The sequence below is a fragment of the Otolemur garnettii genome, unplaced genomic scaffold (assembly GCF_000181295.1).
Source record: "Otolemur garnettii isolate 467f Iridium unplaced genomic scaffold, OtoGar3 scaffold00004, whole genome shotgun sequence".
In the NCBI taxonomy this organism is placed as follows: domain Eukaryota; kingdom Metazoa; phylum Chordata; class Mammalia; order Primates; family Galagidae; genus Otolemur; species Otolemur garnettii.
This window is the reverse complement of record NW_003852399.1, coordinates 22,695,338-22,722,609: the sequence shown is the minus strand read 5'-3', so window position 1 is coordinate 22,722,609 and position 27,272 is coordinate 22,695,338. Positions and strand designations below refer to the sequence as shown.

The following is a 27,272-nucleotide window of genomic DNA, read 5'->3' as shown; positions in this document are numbered from 1 at the left end:
GTTTTATCCTTTTCATGTAACCAGAAGTTAGGTTAGTTAGGATAAGGTTGCTGTAGTGGCTCAGTGGTACCAAACATTTTTCTACTACCCTTAAAATGAGGGTCTTCTCATGAGTATTCGATATGCAACTAGCAATGTTTGCTATGAAGAAACTAAATGATCTGAAAATCATTAGGCTCTTAGAGTCTGGTATAAACCTTGCTCCAGACTCCCTGTCACTAAGGTAGCTTCCCTGGGTTGTTCCATGGGCTCTGCAGGATCCTTTCACCTGTCTCCTTGGTCTTGGGATTCCATTAGCTCATCACACTTGGGCTCACAAGTGCTCTTGTTCTCTTCTCACTTCCTTTCTTTCTCTTTTCCAGGTTGCAATTCACTTTCATGATGCCCGAGTTAAGCACACTTTCATGATCTATTCCCATTTCTCTTCAGAAATCACTACTGTTTTAGTACTTTTCGCAGACAATATCTCATTTAATTAAATTTAGCCTTCAGAGTGCTTTTCTGACATTTTAATAATGACAGTAATAGTAGCAAACAGTTGCTTGGTAGCTACCACAAGCCAGGCGCTGATCCAAACATATATTCATTTCAATTTCCAACAGCTCTATGATCCCCATTTTACAGACAACAAGTGGAAATAAAGTGACTTGCTGAAGGCCATATGCTAGTGAGCAGCAGGGCAGGATTAAAACCTAGGCAATCTGGCTCCTGATTTTTATCCACTACACTGTTGCCTCTAACAAATTGAAAAATAAACATCTTACAGGCGTTGATAACATATCACATTGAAATGTAAGTTATTCTAAATGTGGCTGAAAAATAATTGCTCATCTTTAACATTTTCCAACTATCTAAATATGTTTATTTAAAATTGTGTTAAAGCTAGGAGTTGTAACTCACGTAATAATGCTAAGGCAAACTGTTTTACCTGCGTATCTGTAATAAATACAAGACACACACAATGTATGTGCCATACGACGGAGGAGCTGAGTTAATTTGATAGCCTTTTAGTAAATAAACTTTGTAGTGGGAATGAAAAGCTGTTTTTCTACTTGAAATATTAATAATGGCAACTTAGTATTTCTTATATATAAGACAGCACGCTGTGGTAGATGAAAAGAAGGCACAAATTCCTTGCCATTTCTACAGAGGGGTGTCTATTTCTTTCCCTACTCAATCTGGGTTAGCCTATAATTTTACAAAAAGCACGTGGCAGAAGTAACCTTCTAGGACTTCTGAGATTTAGCCATAAGAAGCTTTGCAGCTTTTGCAGAGGCGTATTGGAACATTTACCCCTAGGTCCCAGCTCTTGTGCCATACAGAAACACCGGCAGCTTTGAGGAAAGCCTCACACAGAGGGCCCGAGGCTCCGGGCTCAGCTTCCACTGGACTTGTAGTGCAATCCTGCCGGCCACGGAAGTGAGCTCTTTTGGGAGTACAGCCTCCAACTCTGGCAGATGACAAGAGGAGCAAAACGAGCCAATTCCACCCAGCTCTTCCCACATTGATTTGTGAGCAAACTGGATGACTGTGGTTGCTTTAAGTATAAAGTTGGTTATGGAGCAATAGCTGACCAGAGCATGTGCCAAGGACTTCACAAATGTTCTCTTTCTTCCTCACAATAATCTCACCAGGTAACTATAATTAACCTTATTTTAAGGTGATAAAGCTGAGAGGCTCAATGAGCTTGCATAATCACCCAGGGGCTGTTGACTTTAATTTGAGGATACATATTTCTCCTGACTGATAAATACGACTTCACTTCATGATCCACCTTATTCACAGGACAACTGTTGAGTCTGACATGACTAAAGTTAAATGGTAGTTCTGCCCTTACTGGTTTTATCCCCTTGGAAAAACAGAAGGCAAGTTTATATTTCATAGGACTGTGAGGATCCCAAGGATACATATAAAGGGCTTGGCAGATGGTAGGCACTCAACTATGGGTAAATATTATTTGCTTTCAAAAGTCTTTTCTATGATGAAAAAGCAGCTAGAGGTAAAAGGCTTACAGAAATAGTCTTTGATGGTGTGTATTCCAGGAGGACTTGGGATACACTCTGACATTTAGGAATAGCTACATGTCAAGAATATCAAAGTAACAGTCTGACTTTTAAAATAAAAAGCCACGTAACATTATATTACCATTATATGATGGTAAGCCATGCATGCATGTATGACTGTTTACACGTATGTATATGCAACACATAAGGGTATATTACAGATTTCTTTAAAGTCTAGGAAATTCCTGGTTAAACAGCTATGTATATTTCATCTTAAAAGATTCCTTCCAGCTCTAAAATTGTGTGAATTTTACTTTGCTTTCTTTTACCACCTCCAGTGCTGAGTGCCTTAAGAAAAACTTGTAACCTCAGCCAACTTTTGCACCATGCCAATATCCATGTGCAATTTGTGAGGTATTCCTAAACAAGAGTTGGTATTTTGAGCAAAGGCCTTTCTCTCTAATCTTAACCTTAAACAAGGATGTACATTAGTAAAATCGGTCCTTCCAGTGGCTATCATCTTCCCACTGGAAGCCAGGGGAAGGGTGTGAGGGAATGGTGCCAGCTGGATGGAGGACAGCAGGAAGGTGAACTGCTGGGAGTGGTACTGTGTCTGCAGTAGGTGTTCAAGTGCCCAGAGAATTGGATGCTTTTGTTCTTCATCCTTTTTAGCCCGTCTTACCCACTTATTTCCAGCTTAACTGGATGGTGGTCAGCTGTAGTAAGAACTAGAACCTCAGCAGCTTGTCAGAAGACCATTTAACTTGTACCTATGTGCTCAGTGCTTGTGCCTGACATGAGCCGAGCCCAGTTGCTGGCCCAGAGAATCCTATGGCTATAGCTCCTTTTGTTTCTAGTCTTTTCCTGGCACCCTGATAGACTAATCTGAGAGGAAGAATGGCATCTTGTTTAGAAAATCTAAACAACAAATCTGAGTAACATTTATACTAAAGTCTGTATCCTGTAAACAGAGATTACACTTTTTAAAATTGCTTCTGGAACATTTGAAAAAGGAAAAGACAGTAACCCCCCCCCCCAAGCATGTATTATATTCATAACATTTTGGTTTTGATGCCATAAAAATAATCAGAAAACAAAATCACCACCCAATCCACACCAAAAAAATCCCATGGTAGAGATTTGAGAAAGAAGTAAAAGGGGGAAAAAGAAAGAGGAAAAATATCCTTTGCTATACAAGTTTTGGGTCAAAGAGGAAATCAAAAAATGAAAAGTTAAGAACACCTAGAAAATAACAGTAATTACCACACCAATATAGCTAAATGATTCAGCTTAAGCAGTGATCCAAATTAAGTCCACATTTTAAATCTCTTATTAACAATTAATGAATAAAAATAAATGAATTATATGCTAACTCAAGGAGTTAGAAGAAAAAAACCCCAAATAAACTAAGGAAAACAAACAGAAATTTAAATGGAAATCAACTAATTTAGAAAGGAAAAAGTAAAATTACAGAATAGGGACATCCAAGGCATAGCACTTTGGGGAAAACAAAATACACACACCATTAAAAAAAGGAAAAAACCCCAGATTAACAGTTAGCTATCTTAATAAAGAACATAAGACGGCAAAGCATAGCACAAAGTAAGAGGAAACAGTGACATGCATAAAAGTGGGAGAGAGAACTTTGCTCAACTCTAGGCAAATACATTAAAAAACGTGGATTAACCACCCCGACAGTGCATCTTACAAGGGTACATGTGAAATTTACTAGGTGTAGAATATAAATGTCTTAACACAATAACTAAGAAAATGCCGTGAAGGCTATGTTGACCAGTTTGATGAAAGCATTTCAAACTGTATGTAAAACCAGCACACTGTACCCCATGACTGCATTAATATACAGCTATGATTTAATAATTAAAAAAAAACAACAAAAAATGTGGATTAAGATCCCAGATAAGATATAAAAACCACATGGACTAATTACCTAAAAGGTATCAACAAAGTCTTCAAAGAGCTACTTGCCAAACATCCACCAGACTCAGATAATTTCAGTAAAATTTTAAAGAGCAGAAAATTCCAACAATATTTGGAATTTTGGCACAAAATTCCACAGCACAAAAAGGAAAGTTTCCAAATCCACCAGCATAAAATAAACTACCCATAGGCAACACATGTGCTTGCATGCACACTTTGACTACAGACTTATCTCACTAATACAAATACCCTAAAACATGAAATGCAATTTAACAAGATGTTAAAATGATACACATGGCCAAGTAGGGTTTATTTCAGGAATGCAAAGATGGCTCAAAATTATAAAATGCATTAGTGAAATTCTTATTAAAGCCTCAAAGAATCATATGATCATTGCCATAGGTGTGAAAGCAATGTGGTAAAATTCAGCATGCACGCTTAAAAACATTTTAAGATCAGCTGATCTTAAAGTCTTAAAAACATTTAAAGATCATTTTAACATTTTAAGCTGATACTCTTTAATATGATTGTGTCTGTCTCAACCCAGCCTATTATAGCTAATGTTATTTATTTAACATTATTCTAGAAGTACTAGACAGCACAATTAAACAAGCTACAAAGAGGCAAGCAAACTGTAACAAAGGTTACATTATGCTTGCTGACGTGGTTGTGCAGTTGGAAAACACAAAATAATGAACTGAAATAACATTACAAACTATAAGGAAATGACTCTGTGGCTAGGTAGAAAATTAATATAAATAAATCACTAGCCTTTATGCACACTAAAATTAGGTTAAATTACAAACAGAAAAACTTCATTAATAATGACAACAAAAATGAAATTTGCAAAAATATACTCTTAAAAATCTATCAGATCTTTGTAAAGTAACAAATACATCTGAAAGAAACAACAAAAGATGAACAAACTGGCATTTTTAGATAGGGCACTGTGATGAGAAGGTCTAAGGGCACTATGATGATGTGGCACTTAAAGATTAAGAAGCTTTAATATGATACGAATGCCAGATTTCCCTAAGTTTATTTGTAAAATGAAAACTGTCTAAAAAGCAGTACCTATAGGTTTGTTTGATTCAACTCAACAAGTTGGTTCTCAAGTTCAAGTGGAAAAATAAGCAAGAATACTTGAAACATTTTAAAATTAGTTATTAAAACAATATAGGACTGATACAAAAAGACAGATTCATTGAAGAGGATAGGATTTGAGGCTGGAAACACACCCAATATGAAAATTTTCTATATGATAAAAGTTCCACTTCAAATTAGTAAGGAAAGGATGTATTATTTAATAAACAGCTTTGGGAAAACTAGGTAGTCACATGAAAAAAAATAGTGAAACTCTATATTCAGGGTAGACCAATGATTTAACTGTGAAAAATCAAATGAGAGAAATATTAAATTTTACTTTTAATAATTAAATTCGAATTATATATTTTTTTCCATTGATAAAAGGTACAGAAAATGTATGCACAGTATGTTGTGATTTACATTATTATGTATGACATTTATTACATGTGGACACATTTATGTATGTCTATGGCATTTCTGGAGAGAGAAACAAGAATCTGCTATCATATGTGTCTTTTTGAAAGAGAACTAAAAGATGGGTGGTAGGGTAGAACAGGAACTTACATTTAACTGCCTGAACCAGAAAGATGTATTAATTAAAAAAAATTAAAACATATGCCAGAAAACAAAAACAAAACATATTATTAGTAGGACCTAAAAGATTAATTTGGCAATCCAGATTACTCTAGAATATTTGATACGGTTCTGAAGTATGAAAATAATATAAACAGAGAACTGTGTTACTGCATTTTGCAAGATGTATCAAGAGGCAGTTTTCTCTTTCTTTCTTTCTTTTTTTTTTTTTTTTTGTAGAGACAGAGTCCTTCTTTATGGCCCTCGGTAGAGTGCTGTGACATCACAGCAACCTCCAACTCCTGGGCTTAGGCGATTCTCTTGCCTAAGCCTCACGAGTAGCTGGGACCACAGGTGCCTGCCACAACGCCCAGCTATTTCTTTGTTGCAGTTTGGCTGGGGCTGGGTTTGAACCTGCCACCCTCGGTATATGAGGCCTACCCACTGAGCCATAGGTGCTGCCCAAGAGGCAGTTTTCTTGAGGGCAAAACAGTATTCAGGTCTTTAGAGAATTTTACCTTCCAGTATTCATATAAACTACTATTTTACTATACGGCAGTGGTTCTCAACCTGTGGGTTGCGACCCCTTTGTAACAATGAAAATATATCCTGCATATCAGATATTTACATTATAATTCACAACAGTAGCAAAATTACAGTTATGAAGTAGCAATGAAAATAATTTTATGGTTGGGGGTCACCACAAGATGAGGAACTGTATCAAAGGGTCACAGTATTAGGAGGCATTTGGAAGGTTGAGAACCACTGCTATACAGTAAAGTAGTTTCATTTTTATTCTAGACATATTACATATTTTATGGCCTGAATTTGAATATGCACCAAAATTCAACAAAAATAAAGAACAGCTTTTGATTTAAAAAGTACCTCAAGGCAATAAAAAAAATCATTTTAATTTTTGATACATATTAAAACATTTTAGTCAGTTCCTCCTGACAGCATAACACGACAAATACACAAGACCACAAACATGCTTTAAAATGACATTCAGCAGAGTACTTAAAAATTTAATAAATAGCAATAATCACACACAAATACATTTTTCATACTCAATCATTAAACTACTAAAATAGACAGCTAAAGAATAAATAAACAAGATTGACAATAAAAAAATATGTGGGGTTTTGTAATCCACTCTACTTAAAAAGGGGGGGGTGATCCAAATGATTTCTTAATTTTCTTCAAGACTGTAACATGATCCCCCCATGAATAAAATATATTGAAAAAAGAATCACTCTTACAATAATATATATTTTAAATACAACAAATAAATACGAAACCAGCAAAGCAATTTCAAGTTGTAATAAAAATGCCCCCCGCCCAAGCTATGGAAATATATAGTCACTGTGGTAGCAAATAATAGTATTTAAAGTGATAGTGCTTATACACTAAACTCATCTGAGACCTTGATATAATTTTAGTGCAAATCCCTGGGGTCCAATACAAGCATAACCCTATATTAGGGAAAGACATTACCAGTTGGAACTTGTACAACTTTTGTACATATTTATAAAGTTCAAGATTTAATGCATAGTAGAGTATCTTCATCCGCTAAATTGTCACTAAATAGAGATGAAAAAAGAAATGACTTGGGATTTGGTGTGTACCATATTAAAGTCAACATTAGAAAACCTATAAAAGAGTTTTGTTTTGTTAATTTGTCTAACTCTACCTAAACTTCACATCACTGCATGTTGAACATAAGAAAAATTTTCAGAGAAAGTTTTTTTAATCCCTTTGACAAGCTCATATTATGATGAAATTCAGTAAGAGACAAATGTTATATAAATAAAAACACAGGTGAGTATAAGCGGCTTTTTTGTACATTAATAGCCTTAACATCTAATATATTGTTAAAAGATGTGTTGGCAAAAGCATAAAAGTTTCAATTAAAATAAGGTACTATTTTGTACAAACAAACCTTTTAACATAGGATAGATAAAATGACAGTCAAATGAGTTTCAGCAGCCATACTTCTACAGTGAACTTCAGTACCAGGATAAAAACAATTAGAAACAAATGAAAGAACATTATTGAACAATATGACTACATAATGCATTTTTAGCTGCTAAAATAGTAAACTCTAAGTTCATAGAGTTACAAGATAAATTTAACCATGCAGGCTAATATATAGTGATAAGAAATAACCCTGCATCTTTTTTTGTTTTTAAACTAAAACTAGTTTAATTGTAAAGTTACAAAACAATAAATGAATATTGCTCCAACTTGTATACAATCTCTCTTAGGTGATTAGTACCTAACAAAGTAACAAAGCCTCATCATCACTTGTTTCATTTTTCAGTGTTGCTTCTAAGCAAGTCTCTGGTATCTGGGCAGTGTGGACAATACCACAGCGCTCACAGGGGCCATCTTGACTATTTGGCCTTACTCCAGGGTTTGTTGCATTATGTGGTTGTCTGAGCCCTTGTCCTTGATCTGAGGCAAGATCAAGAAGAGGCCTGGAGCAGTCATTCACATCAAAGTCTGAAGTTCCGTCAGAAACTGGAATTAGCATTTCAACATCATCATCATCTTCTCTTCCATTTACCCCATTATCAAGTTGTCTCAAAGGACTCTGGTTCTGATTTACGGCACTTGATCGCCCTAACGTGAAACGTACCCAGCGTAGCCCCTGAGTCATACGACTTAGCGCACTTGTAAGCTGGTGACGTGCTGGACTCACACTTGGGGGTTCCACATTGGTCACATCCCTTCCAGTATCCGTATGACCACTTCGGGTGCTATGAGCTGAGGAACTTGCACATGCACCTACTGTTGCTTCTACTGCTGTTGTGGGAGGGACTTTTTGGGGCAGAGGAGCTGCAACCCCACCAGATGCTCCTGCTGTATCTCTTCTTTCATTTTCTGTGTCTGTATCATCAGACTCCGTGGAAAACAAACTTCTGTGAGAATGATTTCTTTCAGGTTCTCTGCCATTACTTTGACTAGAGACAACCTCATCTCCATCTGCTGAGACCAAAGCCAATGACCCCGAATGACGCGATCTTGCAAAATTAAAAATACGATTCCAAATGTTGCTGGATCTGCCTGCCATGGGAAGTCTGATTGAAGTGAATCCAAGCTGAGATCGTACAGCTAGCCTCAGGTTTTCCAAAACAGAAGCCTACAAATTAAGAAAAGATATTAAGATAGCTAATAGAGGTATTAAGATGAAAACACTCTTACAGTAAGAGTATTTTGTAACTAAAAATTCCATTACTTGTTATTAGAGTCTGTGGAGGATGAGTTAAACTCTATACAGGTACACCCCACTCTAGAATCTAATCTATAACTCGAATCATTGCTCATGGAGTTGAAAATTTTGATATTTCATTGATATTTGATATCAATTAGAGTAGCTATTTTGTTTTAAAACCTCACACAGTAATACTTTTATCACTAGAAAAGTAGAGGAACCTGGGGTAGCACCTGTGGCTTGAAGGGGTAGGGCGCTGGCCCCATGGCTAAACCCAGCCATGGCTAAACAAACAAACAAACAAACAAACGAAAAATGTAGAAGAACCTCTACCACAATTCACTAAGTGACCTAAACAAATGTGAAAACCAGGCCCTTTACCTTTTATTTAAGAAAAATATAGAACAAATTAGATTTGATTTCTAAGGCTGAACCTTTACAAAACATGTGAAAATTATATCTCAGAGTTTATTTTCAATGATTAGTTGACTGAATGGATTTAATTATATTGTCACAAAGGAATTAATATATTTTTAATAAAGTATATAAAACAACAAAAAACTAAAATATTAACTTGTTTTCAGCCAATGGTACTATACATTTAGATTTCTTTTCAATCTTTAAAGATAAGTTTATTTTCTATAGTTTAGTATTAACCATAGATTATCATTATTATTCAAAAACTGATGTTTTTAATTAGTGGATATGAAAGGTAACTATATTACTGAACTGAAATAAAAATCTTTTTTTCTAGATGATTTTACAGATTTAAAAAAAATGAACGTTAAATGGAATAGTCTTTAAGCTCCACCTAGTGGTTATAAAAAGGAGTATTCAAACTTGGTAACAACAGTTTTCATCAACCTGGCATTTCGTTTTTAAAATATTGTATTTCTAGGAAACAATGTTGAGTGGATATACTCTCCTCTTCAAATGATGATGCAGTTTCCCTTTGTCAAAAATCATACCTATTTCCTTTCCCCTCACAGAAAAAAAGAAGAGTAAAGAAAGATGTGATTGCCTATGTTTTCTACCTTTCCTGGTGAGTAGGTTTGCATTGTTTGTGCTTTCCAGTGGGGTTGCAAACACAATTCATGGAAAGCTAATGTTCCTATCATAGGAACATATCAAAATCCAGCTATAGTAAAACATGGATTATTAATAAGAAATATGGATATCAGCACACATGATACCCAAATTTATACAAATGAGTAAGATTTTTCACTAATAGAGGTACCTAACTATAAATTAAAGAAAATAAATTCACACGCCCAATTAGCTTCAAATTGCAAGGCTTTATGTGATCACTATGTTACTATGTCTAGCAATGAACAAAAGGCTCTTCAGATATCCTTCCACATTATACAGCTAGCATCCATTAAGATCAACGAGGTGGTCGAAACTCCATAGTTGACCACTTCTTTTAGTTGGCTTAATTTTCATAGACCAGGCATATACCACATGTATGTATCAGTATAGTAGGCTTTGTTCCCTATATTAACCTCCTCCGTATGTTGGTTGACCTTCTACTATATTTAATACTGACTTTAACTTTTAGTTTGTCATAGTGATGTGAAGCTTTCTACTTAGTTAAAAATCTGTGTAATTAAAAGATTGCCAAACTGGGTTGGGTGCAGTGGCTCACACATTTAATCCCAGCACCCTGGAAGGCCAAAGTGGATGGACTGCCTGAGCTCATGAGTGCAAAGCCAGCCTGAGCATCAGTGAGATCCCAGCTCTAAAAATAACTGGGCATTATGACGGGCGCTGGAGTCCCAGCTACATGTTAGGCTGAGGCAAGAGGATAACTTGAACCCAAGAGTTTAAGGTTGCTGTGAGCTATCATGCGATGGTATTCTACCCAGGGCATGACAAAGTGAGACTCTGTCCCCTGCCCCCGACCCAAAAAAAAGATTGCCAAACTAACATTAGATTTCATAACAATCGCATGAATGTTTTAGGAATAATTTTATATACTTCTTCAGCTTATGTAGCAGAAAGCATTTTTATTTTGAATGAGAGAATATATTACACGTTTATTTTTCTTTTTTAAAATTGCCATGGGAATTTTGATAACCTATCACTACTAATTTACCAAATTTGAGAGTATAATCTCATTGAATGAATAGAATGTAATTTTCTATTCATAAACATACTTTATTTTTTGCAGTTTTTGGCTGGGGCTGAGTTTGAACCCACCACCTCTGGCATATGGGGCTGGTGTCCTACTCCTTTGAGCCACAAGCGCTACCCCATAAACATACTTTATTTTAAAATGTTGAAGCAAAATTCCCACACAAGGATAAATTATAACCCTAGAAAATGGGGTAGTAAAGAATTTAACCTTACACAAAGCCTTGGCTTCTTGGATGTAATCTCTAAACCCTTGAAATACCTCTCCTGACAGAGATAGTCAGGTGAAAATATCTGGGGGGGGGCGCAGGGGTGTTGGACCACTCAGATAGTAACACTGTGATTTAGGACAGAGGCTCTTAGCCACACCAACAGTGAGACACAGGGTGGGGGCTTTGGGCCAATCAATCTCCGAAGGGCTAGAGCAGGGGTATCCAACCTTTTTTCTTTTCTGCCACACACTGAAAGAGTAAAAGCTATTTTGGGCCACACATTAAATACACAAACACTAATAAAAGCCAATGAGCAAAAGAAAAGGTTCTGCATAATTTTTCTGATATCCAACACCAAAAATAAGCAAAACAGTCCTCAAATAATCTATATGCAGCCTGCAGGTTGGACACCCCTAGGCTAGAGATTGAGATTAGCTACATGTGCAATTCAATAAAAACTCTGGACACCAAGACCTAGGTAGGCTTCCATGGTTGGTAATACTCCATGCATATTGCCACGTATCTGTGTCCACAGAATAATACTTTCCTGTATCTATGGGAAAAGATAACTGGTAGAACCATATTTAGTACCTTCATGAACTCTGTCCGCATCTTTTCCCTTGGATGATTTTAATCAGTATTGTTTCACTGTAGTGAACAGTAACCATGAATAAACAGCTTTTAGTGATTCTATGAGTCCTTTTGGTGAAATATCAGACCTGAGGGTGATATTGGGAGCCCCCTGAACTTGCAATTGGTTTTGGAGTGAGGACAGCCTTGTGTGGAATGTGTTCCCTCTAACCTCACAAGGTTTAGGGATGGATAGTAGATAGTGGAATTAACCATGGTCTAATTCCTACTGAAAAAAGGAACCTTCCTTGTGATAAAAACAATCAATATAAATAAACCACAAATTCCAATCAGTGCAACTTCTGAATTACTCACTTAGCAATTTATATCAAGAGAAATGTTTTAAAAATATAAATTCTCACCAAAAATTTCCTAAAAGATGACAGACTGTAATCAGAATTCTCATTTACCAAAAAGGAAAGATCTTCCATTTGAACAAAATTAAATCACTGTGAAAACAATGTTTACTATTTATTCTTAGTTCTAATACTAGAAACAATTTTTATAAATATGTCTAGATGAATTTAGACATCTAGACATTTTAGTCAGACTGAAATAAATGCTGGCACATTTTTAAGCACTGAAAAGGAAATTAAAAAAAGTGCTTAGAAATTTAAAGAATTCACAAATACTAATAAAGAATGAAGTTACCACACAGGAAAATGATACAAATTCTTAAACACTATAAAAATCCAGCTTGACATCTTTCTCTTGTGATGTAAAAATGTTAACTTCATTTCAATTACTTTTACTTATAACTGATCATTTAGTATGCTATATTAATAACATATTCATTTTAGTATTCCTTATTAAATTGATCAAATGTTCAGTTCAAGTAGAAAATAATTTTCCAAATCTACTTTTAAATTTTAATGTACTAAATTATTTTAAACAGTAAAATGCTTAAGAACTGCACAACCAAATTAGAGAAATGAAAAATACTTTTATTTTTTTTTTTTTTGAGACAGAGTCTCAAGCTGTCACCCTGGATAGAGTGCCATGGCATCACAGCTCACAGCAACCTCCAACTCTTGGGCTTAAGCAATTCTCTTGCCTCAGCCTCCCAAGTAGCTGGGACTACAGGTGCCCACCACAATGCCCAGCTATTTTTTGGTTGCAGTTGTCATTGTTGTTTAGCAGGCTTGGGCTGAGTTCAAACCCGCCACTCTTGGTGTATGTGGCTGGTGCCCTGCTGACTGAGCTATGGGTGCCACAGAAAAATACTTTTGTATTTTGTAGTTATTTGTTAAAATATAATAAAAATTATAATTTCAAATCTTCCATATATTTAAGTCCTTGATTTGACTACAAAATTAGACATAGTCAAGGGTCCTTGCTTTATCAGATAAGCAGGCACAGGCTTCATTTTAAGAGGTACTGAAATAAAAATCATAAATTACAATATACCTGGTTAGGCGAACAAACAGGAAAATCTTCAACTGGTGGAATTAAACCCTGAGCTATCAACTGTCCATAAGAGGGAGGGGCTTCTCTTCTTAACAATTCTGCTTCCACTCTTGACAACTGTGTTTCAAATGATCTTTGAGAGTAGACAGAAATAAAGAGGGTTAAAAAAGGCAAGCCAAAAAGTAATTTTCTATTATCAACAATTAAAACAATCTGCATCTTAGTATATTTGACCATTCAGCTAACATTTACTAAATATACACATTATGCTTACTGTCCTCATGGGGTTTTACACTAGTAGAACCTTGGATCACTAAGTTTTACTAAACTGAAAAATTCCTATAAAAGGTTAAATAATAATAATACTATTATTATTGGTATTTAAACTCCCAAGAATATTTGGGGGAAGGGGAGTTCAGACTTTAGGTGGCAGTACTGGAAACTCTCAGAAGGCATTTCATTTAAGTCCAAAACATTTATTTTTCAGATAAGAAAGAGTGAAATGAGTCACCAATACACTTTCTGAAATAGCTGGTTCTTGAGCTTGAGACCTCTGGCTCTTCATTGTGCTCATTTCTTGTAATATGGTAAAAAGTTTTCTGGCTATTTATACTTGCCCCCCAAATAAATGCAGTAGTATTTAATTTGATACTGTGCATCTGTGTGCCTCAAATATCTTAACTGGCTAGTATGTAAAGTTCTTTGTTAAATCTATTATTATTTGTAATTCTTCTGGGACTGAAGGTCACGATCACTATAATAGCCTTCTAGGGGACACCTCTGTCATTAACTTCTTCCATGTCCAATTTACTATGCACCACACTGAAAACCTGAAAACTACTCTTGTGGAAGGGCATCTTTTTATTTTTGGCTCAGGGACTTACTATGTTGCCCAAGCTTGTCTCAAATTTCTGGGCTCAAGTGATCCTCCTGCCTTAGCCTCACACTCACCTTGAAGGTCACCTTTTAATGGCTATTAAATGAGGACTCTGAAGTGTGGCTCTCAGGTATTCTAGTCTTGTTCTAGTCTAGTCCTTTCTAGGCTCCAGATAAAGTGAACAACGTACTTCCATCCAAGCGTACTGAGCATTCCTACTTCTATGTATGTTCCCAGACTATTAACCACAACAGCCTTTCCCTATCTATATTCTACTCATACCAAATGGCACCTCTGCAGTTAAAGCCTTTCCACCACCCTCCATTAGATAAGGTGGTTTCAGACTTTTATATCACTGTTTTATAGCTCTTACAACACTTGCACCAATTTCTTCTTCCTAACTGTAAACTGCTCGTGATAATATGCTTTGTTCCTTTTTCTACTCACTTGCATAGTGCTTTGAGCACAGTAAGTTCCCAAATATCTGTAACTATTGAACTAATTTTTATGAAAGTACAGGTTAGAACACTGCAACTCAGAGTAGCCACTTACAAAATTCCTATGAAACAGATTAATTTGAAAACAGGAGCTGGTAAATACACAGGCTTTTCTTATAACTCTTGAGTATTTAGTTGTAATGTGTTCAGCCTTTTGAGTCTTGGGGTTTTCACACTAATTTTACATATCATAAATAATCATTGCCCATTTCTATACTAATATAACAAAAATACATTTAATCACATTAAATATTTAACTTGTTTCAATATTTGGACCTGCTTTTACTTTAGAAAGCATAATCATTATAGTTCTGACTTCATACTGACCTTCGTTCAAACATTCTCAGAGAATAAAGTTTACAAGTACACCCCAATGCAATGACAAGTAACAGGCCACAGATAAGACTTCCTATGACGGCCGCAGTGATGACTCTGGTAGGCACAATTACTGGACAATTCTCCTCATCGCTGCCATCACCACAGTCATCTTGAGAATCACACACCCAGCTTTCAAACACACAACGATTGTTTTTACAATGGAAATTTCCTGGCTGGCAAAAAAAGCAGTTTTTTTCATCAGAGCCATTTGGGCAATGGTTCTGGTAGTTGCAGCGATCAGAACGAGGATAACAGACACCATTTCTGGAACATGGAAATTCTTCCTTTTGGCACATGGTACAATTGATCTCATCTCTTCCATTTGGGCAATGCCAATACCCATCACAACGCTGCTGTTCAGTATAACACCCCCAGTTACCTCCACAGGGTATTTCCCATGGCAAACAGAAGCCATCTACTTGGTAAGTAGCATTAAATCCCCTTGCAGCATTTACTTTATCAGCACAAAAATGCACTCTTATCTGTCCAGAAGAAGAAACAACTGTAAGAGGTGCATGAGAATCAAAAGCAGTTAACACACGCAAAAGCTTGCGTGGATTTTCTTCTAATCCATCGTAGATTTTGACATAATCACCATAACCAGTACCATCAAGTTTAAAGTCAGTGAAGCGCAAAATAACTTTACGATGATCACCAGTGTCTATTAACCAGGTGCAATTACTTCCAGGAGGATAAAAGTCTGGATAATTGGGAGAATTAAAAGTACCATAAAAATACTTTAACCACTGCCCACAAGTTGGCACATCACAGTCTATCTCATCTCCTAGGTCAAGGCAGTCAATGTTCCCATCACATTTTAAAGATTCGGGGAGGCAAGTGTAAACTTTAGTAAAACGGGATAGACACTGGAACTGGTTGTAAGCGCAAGGCTGAAAAGAAGCAGCTGTTGGAGAATTAGCTTCTTTGGCACAGATCTCTTCATCAGAGCTATCTCCACATTCATCCATGTTGTTACATTTCCAGGCTTCTGGTATACATTTTCCATTACCACAACGAAACTGGTCACAAGCACAGTTTGGTTCCTCAGATTTCCCTGAGAAGATGTGTGTAGAAGGGAGATGAAAAAGAAATGAGAAAAAAACACTCCTCAAAAGACAATAACAGCAAATGGCATTTTTATAATAAATGTTAATTAAGCCCAAAGGGTTAAAAAAATGTCTTGCTTTAAAAGTTAGGTTAACTTCTAATAAAAAATTAGTACTGGCACACTAATTACAGCAATTCAATTTCTTAAATGATTATTGTCCATAAAGATCCTTGCACTGTGATCTAAAGAGAGAAAGGACAAATTCTATTCTTGCAGAGAACTATTTTACTATGAACACTGAGTAAAGTAAAAGATATACAAGCCAATAAGATGCATAAAAAAATGTAAATAATTTGCTCTACAGACAGCATTAAATGATAGACATTTTTAAATAAAAAGTAATTTATCCATGATCATCTTTTTAAATAAATTGTTTCATATTATTCTCTAGTTCTTCTCTATATATTTATATGCATACAATATTTTGATATGTGTATCACAGTCTATTTTGCAAGTACATTAAGACTCAAACTTTTGCTAAGATTATATTAATTTTATGCAATTTATGTTTCATGTAATCATAATATTTTCATTTTATGATTTTTATTGTTTTAGCACAACTGTAAAATACTGCATGAATCTGACCTAAAGGTATAAATTTATTCATCAAAATAAACAGAAGAGACAAAAAAGGGGTGTCTATAGAATCCTAATTCCTACGGTCCTCAAACTGATAATGTTGGGCAGTAGTTATTTCTCCACTAAAAACTTATTTATTGATAAAGAGGTGACAGAAAATGTGTTTCAAAAACTATAAAATAGTAAAAAGATGATATTTTTAGGAAAAAAGATGAAAAAATTTTTAACAAGAAATGTACATAAGTCCTGCTCTGAATTTCTATGATCTGGGCACTCTTTCTGGGTACAGGAGAGAAAGCAAAAGAATTTTCTTCTTCTGAGACTATGATCATTAAGGTGAAATTCATTATGTCTTTTCTTTGGAAGTGTGAAAACAATGGTAATTCATACAAAATACATTCTGAAATAACTTTCAGAATATAGGTGAGCACTTAAAGGAGAAAAAGCTACTTTTTAAATAAATTTATTTAAGATGTTTATAAAGAAAATTAACCTTAATTTATGAAATTAATCATTTTATTAGAGCTACATACAACACCTTTTGGAAATTCAGTTCTAGAGCATCTAACTTTAGCTTCTAATACCTCAGTCTCAGCTGCCTTGAGGGGTTAGTCTATAATTAAAGGGACATTGTTTAGAAGATCAGCTCTGAAGTGACTTGAACAATTAATACCATGGAATTTGGTTCAACATCTTTCTTCTCATTTGAAAACACACCTGAAAAATATGCCAGCCTGAAACCCTTTCTTGAAATACTGTCATCTGAATGAAACCTGATCCAGACGTGGTCTTGTGAAGAGATATATGGAGGTGGAATTGTGGAACCACAAGCTCTGTAACTTTCAATATTCTTGTATGTTTCTATTGTCAGCCAATCCAAGTTGCATCTTCTGGACCCTTGAATATCAAAATCTTGAAAACTACAAAAAAAATAAAATAAAAAATGGCTATAAAAAAAGCAATTTTAGAAAAAATTCATAATAATACAATGTAACTGAGGACATTCTCACAAGCATCCACACATTCATTGATTCTCCTGGGTTTCCCAGGCATATGACCATATCATTACCAAATAATAATACTGCCTCTATGTTCCTTGTCTCTTTCCCAGATTCTAAAACTTCTTCATAAGTAATGCTAAATTCCAAAATAATGCTAAAAAACAGGTGACAGTTGGCACCTTTTCCTTTCTGTCCTGAGTGTGTTTACTAGAAAGGACCACTTCCTAATTCAGAACATCTCAAGTGTTCTGTTAGAACCAGAATCACCACTCCACAGTCTGATGAACTGAAGTATACACACAAAAAGTTAGCCTTGTCTTAAATTGGATTGATTCATCTGCTTGCTTAATGAAAAATTTATAGCTTATATTTTTAGGAGAGCAAATAGCAGAAATCTAAGCAAAGTAAGTAATTTGAAATGAACAAACAAAAACCTACCATTTTCAGGGAAAATTACCTTAGTTTGGGAATACTCTTTTACATAAATCACTTTATAGCCAAATATTATCTTGTAGTTAATAAAATACGCATAGGGCAAAAATCACTTTATAGCCAAATATTATCTTGTAGTTAATAAAATAAGCATAGGGCAAAAACATCAAATAAAGAAAAGTACATACAAAATCTGTCACTGCTTATGAAAAAAGAAACCAAAATATAGTTTTGCAATATCTGAACACATCTCACCAACAAGTGAAGATAAAACTTTATTTTCTTGGCTCAGCGCCTATGGCTCAAGCGGCTAAGGCGCCAGCCACATACACCTAAGGTGGCGGGTTCAAATCCCCAGCCCAGGCCCGCCAAACAACAATGATGGCTGCAACCAAAAAATGGCCAGGCGTTGTGGCGGGCGCCTGTGGTCCCAGCTACTTGGGAGGCTGAGGCAGGAGACTCGCTTGAGCCCAGGAGTTGGAGGTTGCTGTGAGCTATGAAGCCACGGCACTCTACCCAGGGGGATAGCTTAAGGCTCCATCTCAAAAAAAAAAAAAAACAAAAAAACTTTATTTTCTTGCCATTGCCTTAAATAAATGAAGTTAATTACCCAAGGACTATTACACCAGAATACTTGTTTAAATATCTGGAATAACAAAAGCCATTAAATAATTTGATTGTTCCCAACTTTTCACAATTATAAACAATGCTTTAAAGCAGTGGTTCTCAACCTTCCTAATGCCGTGGCCCTTTACCACAAGGCCTGTGGGTTGTGACCCATAGGTTGAGAACTGCTGCTTTAAAGAATTCCTCTATGTGTTTCTTTCTCTTATACACGAGAAAATGTTTCTAGGACTTTTCTAGAAGTAGAATTGTGTAGGTCAAAAGACATAATTCCTCTTTAAATTTGACAGACACTGACAAAATATATTTATACTAATTCACAATTCCATTGAGGTTATATATCAAAGTATCCATACCTCTAGCAAAATGAGACATTCGATTTTTAAAAAATATGTTGTCAGTTGGGTTGACAAGAGATTTACCATTATCCTATGTTGGATTTCATGTTTTTTGGTTTAATTAGTATTTTCTAACATTTATATTTTCTTAGAAATTATTCATTTTTATCTTGATAATAAAATTTATTACTACAAAGCTGTACACAGTACTTTCATACAATTTAGATTCCCCCCATCTGTGATCTTTAAATTTGCTTTACATGACTTAAAACAAATATACTATTACCAAATAAAAGTTTTATCTCTCCTTTTTTAAAAATATCACTAATTTCTATCTTTTGCATCAACTAGGGCGTTTCAGTACAAACAGTGTAAGCACACAGCCTTGTCTTGGTCCTTGGTGCTGTAATTAACTTCAACATTAAGTTTGCTTTGTAAAATTTTTAACAGATATCCCTTATCAGGTTAAGAAAATTACTTTTCCATTCGTTTGGTAGAATTTGCCTATAATTATCTAAGTCTAGAATCTTATGCTGATTCAATTTCTTAAGTGTTTATTGAATTCATCAGTTTTCCAATTCTTGAGTCAATTTTGATGATATATATTTTTTAGGAAATAATCTATTTCATCTAATTATAAAAGTATTAACATAAAGCTGCTTATAATATTCTTTATATTATAAGAAAATAAAATTTCTTTATAGAAACTTTTTAAAAGAATCAATATTCTTTGAAAATTTCAATTATAGATACTTTTTGCTCATTTTAATTTCATTTATCATTCCTTTTTTCTCCAGTCTTGAGATTTGTCTATTTCTCCTAGTTTTTGAGAAAGTCAGTTATTTGTTTTATTGAACTTTATTGTTTATTTTCCTATCTTTATTTCTACTTTAAATTTACCATATAGTTTTCTAAACTCTTGAGTTGAATGGTTTATTTTCTGTTACTCATTTCTAAAACAATGCATTAATGCTATAAATTTTTCTCTATGTACTTTCAGTGCTTTCAAACAGTTTTAATATGTAAGAATTTCCCTATGATTAAAGATATTTAGTCCTACTATGATTTCCTCTTTAATGCAGTATTTAGGAATATGTTTCCAAACATAACAGATTTTTATAGATTTTTTTTTCTTTTCTTTTAATTGCACTGTGGTAAGAAAACACATTCTGAATGATGGTAGTCTCTGAGATGTATTAGGAATTCCTTTCTGATTTAATACATAATCAGTTTTTAAAAATGCTCCACATTTCTTTGAAAATAATGTGTAGTCTCTGTTGAAAAAGATTTATAAACATTAAAGGTGCACTAAAACTCTCCCATTAAACTGTGGATTAGCCAAACTTGCTGGGTAATTCTCCACATTTTGCTTTGCATGAATTTTAGTGTATGCTATTAGGTACATGAAATTAACTACTATTACATCTTCCTGGTAGAGTATCACATTGTTATCCCATTTGTTATGAATATTTTATCTTAAGCTCAATTATATCTGATGTTAATCTTTCTATACTAGCTTTCTCTTGATCAGTATTTTCCAAAGTAGCCTCTTCCTAGCCCCTTTTTTAGATTTTGTTTATGTATAAAAAAGTCCCCTATACCAGGGTCATACAAACCAAGCAACCAATAAGCTCAGGAGCATACTATACCTTCTAAAGGTCTGAGTTAACCAATTTGTGTGCTTTATTTAACAACCTTTTCTTTGGGGGAGAAGAGTTCTCATTTTTTCTCCTTTCCTGTCTTTTTTTGAATAATTTTTATTATAAGGTTTCTTATCCTTTACTAAATGCTTGATATTATTTCTATTTTTGTCAGTAGTTATCTTTTGGTATTTTAATTTAAATACCAAAGCACATTTTTTTTTCCCTAAGAAAGGCCAAGTAAGGGTAGTCAGTGTTTCTATTCTCTCAAATTCTCAAATTGAGTGAAAACAATTTACAACTTTATTTTCACTAACCTCTCACTAAAAACTTAGCAATTCCTTCACTTATAAACAATAAACTATGGAATTATTTATAGTACCTGCTACTCTACCAGAAATCTGAGATATAATATTTGCACTTAAATTTCTTTGAAATTATAGTAATTAGAACCATAACCTGATCTTGTTAATGTGTTAACAGATAAGCTTATATTACCATATTACAGATATTTAAAAATGGGATAGCTATACTTTGAATTCCCTTTGTAATGTTATTTTATTTTGTGAATTTAAAAACATTATTTTGAGAAAGAATACATAAGTTTCACCAGTCTACCCAACATCAATGATATAAAAAAGGTTAAAAAAGAACCCCTGACATAATAAATATTAAAATATTTGAAGTAAATTTGTGCTCCAACTTAATTCTGTTGGCTGTTTTCCTTAGCACTATTTTTTTTTCATACATTATGAAATTTGGGGTTGCAGGTTTATTTTATAGAAGTTTTTGGGTTCTCCCTCCCCTCCTTTCTATTTTTGTGTTCCCATACCTGAGCCACCATTCCAGAATCAGTCTTAAATGTCCTTTCACCTATCTAAGCTCTTAGCCCTGTACAAGTTGTGGCAGTGGTTAATGGAAGTGTTTTTCAACCTCCTCTCTTGAGCAAAATTGTCTGAACCTAGTCCTTGTCTTTAAATCACCATGTTTGGACTCGACCCTCTATTTCCCAGGGATGAGGTGGCCTTTGCTGATTTTGGTAAGTTTCAAAGGAGACAAAAGAATTAAAAGGACTTCATTTCATCATCGTTAGCCAATTTTACAAAGAGAGCTCTTAGAATTGTTTATATTCCATAATTTTAGTTTCCCTCTTCTATCTAGATTTTTAAAAGCCATGTTTTTAATTTTACTAAGAATTTAAATTTTGTATTACATTCAGGAGTGAATGCTGATTTCCTTTTTACTCAAACACTTCAAAGTGTTTGTGTACTCTAGATAATCATATTCTTTTTGGTTTATTAACATGATAAATTATTTCCTAATATGTCTAAAAGAGCTTCATTTAATTATTGTATGTAATCTTTTGATCATATATTTAAGATTTTTGATCATATATTTAAGATTTTATGATCACACATAAAACTTGTCTTTATGTATATGCAAAGTTTTGGTATTACTATAATGACTTTAGTAAAGAACTAGGATAATTTCTTAAATCACCTTTTGATCTATGTAAATCCAAATTTATTACCTCTTTCTAGAATTTAGGAAATCTCCCCTTAGATATAGGGCTTACCTTGAATTTTTTCTGCATTTTAGTATTATACTTGGTTTTTAGTGTATTTTACTTTGTGAAATCACAAGGAAGCAACACGTGACCGAAACTAGATAGCAGTATTCCATGTAACCTCTTCTGTGCTGGCAAAAATTTCCAAGTTTTACATAACTGAGCTTGTTAACTTGCAAGTTTACTTTTTAGGTTAAAAGATGAAAATCCATATAAATTCTAGTTTTATGTTGGAAAAAATCCAATATTTGGTATAAATGTTATTTGTAAACACATTTATACTTAGTCATATTACAAATAATAGAATAAAGGCATATTGTTTAAATTCTGACACTGATATTGCAGAAAGATAAACCCCAATGGTGCATCCTACCAATCAGTCAGGCAAGAGAATCAAACTTTTCATGGAAGAGATTAACAGTTTCCAGATGTGCTGAGCTCTTGGGTTCCAAAAGATATAGCCTAGGGCACAGGTACTAAAAAGAAAACACACCATATGCCCGTTTATGGTCTCCACAGAAAAAAGGGGACAGACAACAATTATGATTCTTACGATAGACTCGTTTCCTCATTAAATAATAAATACTTTAAAAAAAGACAGAAAAAGAAGGCTGAATTTATAAGTCTTACTTTTAAAAATGTAAAATGAAGGAATTTGGGTCTATATATAATCTCCAAAGTCCCTCCCAAATCTACAATTCCACGATTCCTACTCACAAAATGTGAACATATCAAAGGATGGTGAAGATTCCTCTGAACTACACTGTCTTTGTGATGGGAATGGCATTCTTATTTGTCTCACTTCCAATTGCAGTTCTTTGTTCAGACATTTATTTTTCCCCTATTAGTAAACATTTTTTCTAATGGCCTTGGTATAATTTTCCTAAGAAACCAGTATCTAGTTCTCAATATTTTCTCTTCGGTATCTTATTCCCACATTGTTTTTATCTGCAAGTAATTCACTAAATGTTTTAAAATTTAATCTTAACCTACCTTATATATATCACATTTATCCCAAGTTGTTTCCCCTAGGAATGCCTTTCACTTTATATTCCTAATAAATGTTCTTTTGCTGCCAAGTTATTAAAAAGAAGATTTTTCTAGATATAATATTTGTTATCTGCTTATTTCAGGTTTTATACATACATACACACACATACACAGACACACACCTAGAATCATGTTTTAACTCAGTTAAGAAGGCTCTACTACTGAGACCAAAGCTATGGGCTAGATCTCCAAGTGGGTTAGTGAGTTTTGTTTATTTATTTGTCCCACTGCCCAAGACTGATGCTCATAAAACGTGCACTTTTTGCTAAAAAGTAGCTGAAAAGAATATAGATGGCTCATTGCTAATATATTAGTATCATCAGAAAATACTCAAAATACATGCCAAGTGGGCCATTATTCCTATTCTTAAGATGACACTGATAGCTATAATTTATTATAGTACATATTCTAAACAACCCTTTTTATATTACTGCATGTCTGCATGTTTAGTGATATTACTTGAAAACTGAATTTTATAAAAAAATTACGTAATATAGGCAGGCATAAGAATTACCTTATAGTAATAATTTCCCCTGGGTTTGCCCTTATGAACCAGCTACAGTTGATTTTGGCAGGATATTCAGAAGGCCAGCCTGGGCTTGTGATTATACCACTTGGAGCTCGAATTTGCTCTGGAGTCTCTCCACAAGCTGAAAGACAGATAGCCAAAGCAATATCAGCTATTTATTTTATGTTAGACATAGTACTACTGGGTAACTCAGTGTTTTTTAAAAAAATAAAAAACTTTAGATATCACATAACAGACAATAAAATACAGTACTGTCAACATTAAAAAGTCACTATTCTAATGATATATTTCAATTTCCTCCTGTTTAGACAAAGTACTTTATCCTAATTAAGTATAGCTCCCCTTATCTGAGGTTTCACTTTCCATAGTTTCAGTTACCTGAGGTCAACAGAGGTTTGAAAATATTAAGTGGAAAATTCCAGAAAATACAAATTCATCAAGTGAATTTGGACTGCCCACTATTCTGAGTACTGAAGAATTCTCTCTCCATCTTGCTGTGTCCCATTCTTTTGTAACAGCAGCATATCTGCACAGTAGATGCTACCCACACATTAGTCACTTGTGGTTATCAGAGCAACTGTCATAGTACTGAAGTGCTTATGTTCAAGTAACCCTTGTTTCATTGCATAATAGTCTCAAACAGCAAGAGCAATAATATTGACAATTTGAATATTTCAAAGAGAAACCGCAAAGTACTTCATGTAGGTAAAAGTTCTTAATAACAAAGGAAAAAAAATCATCTGCTGAGGTTGCATTAAGATCTACAGGAAGAATGAATCTTGCATCCATGAAATAGTGAAGGAAAAAGAAATTCATACTAGTTGTGCTATCACATCTCAAATTGCAAACGTTATGGCCACAGTGCATGTAAGTGCTTAGTTAAGAGAAAAAAAGGCACTGAATTTGATAGCCAACAGGTTTGGTATTATCTGTAGTTTCAGGCATTCACTGGGAGTTTTAGACCCTATCCCCATGGATAAGGAGGACTACTGTACACATTTAGGGCAGGTAATGTAATTTTCAAATTGGATCACTAAATAATACTACAAGAGTCAGGACTATCTGCTTAACCATAGAGATCAATTCATCCATCCACTCTTCTATCCTTTTCCAAAGCTCATCTTTTAAAATTATTTTACTTTAAACTACCTTTCCAATATTTACTCAACTACTTATTTTTTACTCTTAACATTTTTTTTATTAAATCATAACTGAGTACATTAATACATTTATGGGATACAATGTGCTGATTTTACATATAATTTGGAATGCTTACATCAAACTGGTTAACATAGTCTCCACCTCACTTACTTACTTGTTGTATTAAGACACTTATACTCTATTCTTAATAGATTTGACATGTACCCTTGCAACATGCACTATAGGTGAGGTCCCACGGATTACCTTCCCTCCGCCTGCCCCCCCTTCCCTCCTTCATTCTGGTCTATAGTTGTGTTTTATCTTTCTATGAAAGTATAGGTGATTATATATTGGTTTCATAATAATATTGAGTATATTGGATTTTTTTCTTCCATTTTTGAGATACTTTACTAAGAAGAATATGTTCCAGCTCCATCCAGGTAAACATAAAAGAGGTAAAGTCTCCATCTTTTTTACGGCTGCATAATATTCCATGTATACATATACCACAATTTATTAATCCATTCATGGGTCGATGGGCACTTGGGCTTCTTCCATGAGGTGGCAAATATGAACTGGGCTGTAATAAACATTCTGGTGCATATATCTTTGTTATAAAATGATTTTTGGTTATCTGAATATATACTTAGTAGAGGAATTGCAAGATTGAATGGCAGGTCTACATTTAGTTCCCTAAGTGTACTCCAAACTTCTTTTTTTCTTAGAGACAGAGTCTCACTGTATCACCCCTTCGTAGGTGCCGTGACGTGACGTCACACTGCTTGTAGCAACCTCCAACTCCTGGGCTTAGGCGATTCTCTTGCCTCAGCCTCCCAAGTAGCTGGAACTACAGGCGCCCGCTACACCTGGCTATTTTTTGGTTGCAGTTCAGCTGGGGCTGAGTTTCAACCCACCACCCTTGGTATACGGGGCCAGTACCCTAACCACTGAGCCAGAGGCGCCATCCTCTAAACTTCTTTCCAAAGGAACATATTAGCTTGCATTCCACCAGCAGTGCAGAAGTGTTTCCTTTTCTCCACATCCACACCAACATCTGTAGTTTTGGGATTTTGTTACATGGGCTACTCTTACTGAAGTTAGATGATAATTCAAAGTGGTTTTGATTTGTAATTCTCTGATGATTAAAGATGATGAGCATTTTTTCATGTGTCTGTAGGCCATACTACTTTGGTTAGATCCACAGGAGTATTACATAGCTTTTACTCTACTTTAAATAAACATAATACTATAATGGTGCATTATAGTTTTTATTAAGAAGTTAGTGGAGAATTCAATAAAGACAGGAAAACATTTAAAAGTACTGCAAAGTAGTTCTTCAATTTATTCCATTAATATTTCCAAACTTTATTATAGGACCATGAATGATTCTTAAATTATTTAAAAATAAAGTCTTGAAATATTCACTGATTAAAATAACATTATATGGGGCAGCGCCTGTGGCTCAAAGTAGTAGAGCGCCAGCCCTATATACCAGAGGTGGCAGGTTCAAACTCGGCTCTGGCCAAAAACTGCAAAAAAAGAAAAATAAATAAATAATGTTATGTTATTAGATATCTGAATATCACAGAAGAAAAGCTTTATGCATATAGAATAAATTAAAACTAATATCAACACTTCCCTGGATTCTTCTTCTGTATCTTGAACTCTCATTGTAACATAGTTAACATTATCCAAAATTTAGCTGATAATCTGACAATTTATTCTCCTCCAATTAAACATACAATGAATGTTTAAGCCTTCAGTAGAATTTAAAATCCTAGAACCTCTTGTTTAATACAATTTCAACAAATTAGATTACTTGATTTTTAAAGTAATAGCAGATTAGAAGCAGCAAGTAACAAGTGGAGAGAGCAGTGGCCAGTGGTACAGAGACAGTTACTGGAAGTGACAAGGCAATTTTCAGAAAAACAATAAAATCTACATATTGAATTCAAAAACATGAGCTCAGAATATATAGATTATTGCCTTTCTTCCAAAAGGTAAGACTATTACACAATATCACAATAATTAATAAATTAATATACATACCTATTTAAAAGAGTTGTTAAGTGAATAAATGAGTGTCAAAATGGTACGACATACATCCAACTTTTTAAGTTTCGTTATAGTTTAAATATCAGGTAACCTAATAGATAACCATATATCCCTATTACAACGCTAAAAATGACCCTTTTTTAAATTTAAGAAATAAAGCCTTGCTGTATTGCCCAGAGTGGAATATAGTGGCTATTCATTATTCACATTTGTGACCATAGTGCAGTACAGCCTTGAACTTCTGGATTCAAGTGATCCTCC

At 34.4% G+C, this 27,272-nt stretch overlaps 1 protein-coding gene across 2 annotated transcripts in view; it reads right to left on the bottom strand.

The window, feature by feature from the left end:
- Positions 1 to 6,473: 6,473 nt before the first annotated feature.
- The window catches only part of LRP12 (LDL receptor related protein 12), a 74,249-nt gene continuing 53,450 nt past the window's right edge, over positions 6,474 to 27,272 (bottom strand). For both annotated transcript variants that reach the window (XM_003782417.2, XM_003782418.2), the window contains 5 exons: positions 23,802 to 23,937; positions 17,353 to 17,555; positions 14,898 to 16,002; positions 13,197 to 13,329; positions 6,474 to 8,742 (listed from right to left, as the gene is read on the bottom strand). In XM_003782417.2, coding sequence (XP_003782465.1) covers positions 7,876 to 8,742; positions 13,197 to 13,329; positions 14,898 to 16,002; positions 17,353 to 17,555; positions 23,802 to 23,937 — 2,444 coding nt within the window. In that variant the 3' untranslated portion in view covers positions 6,474 to 7,875. The remainder of the gene's footprint in view (positions 8,743 to 13,196; positions 13,330 to 14,897; positions 16,003 to 17,352; positions 17,556 to 23,801; positions 23,938 to 27,272) is intronic.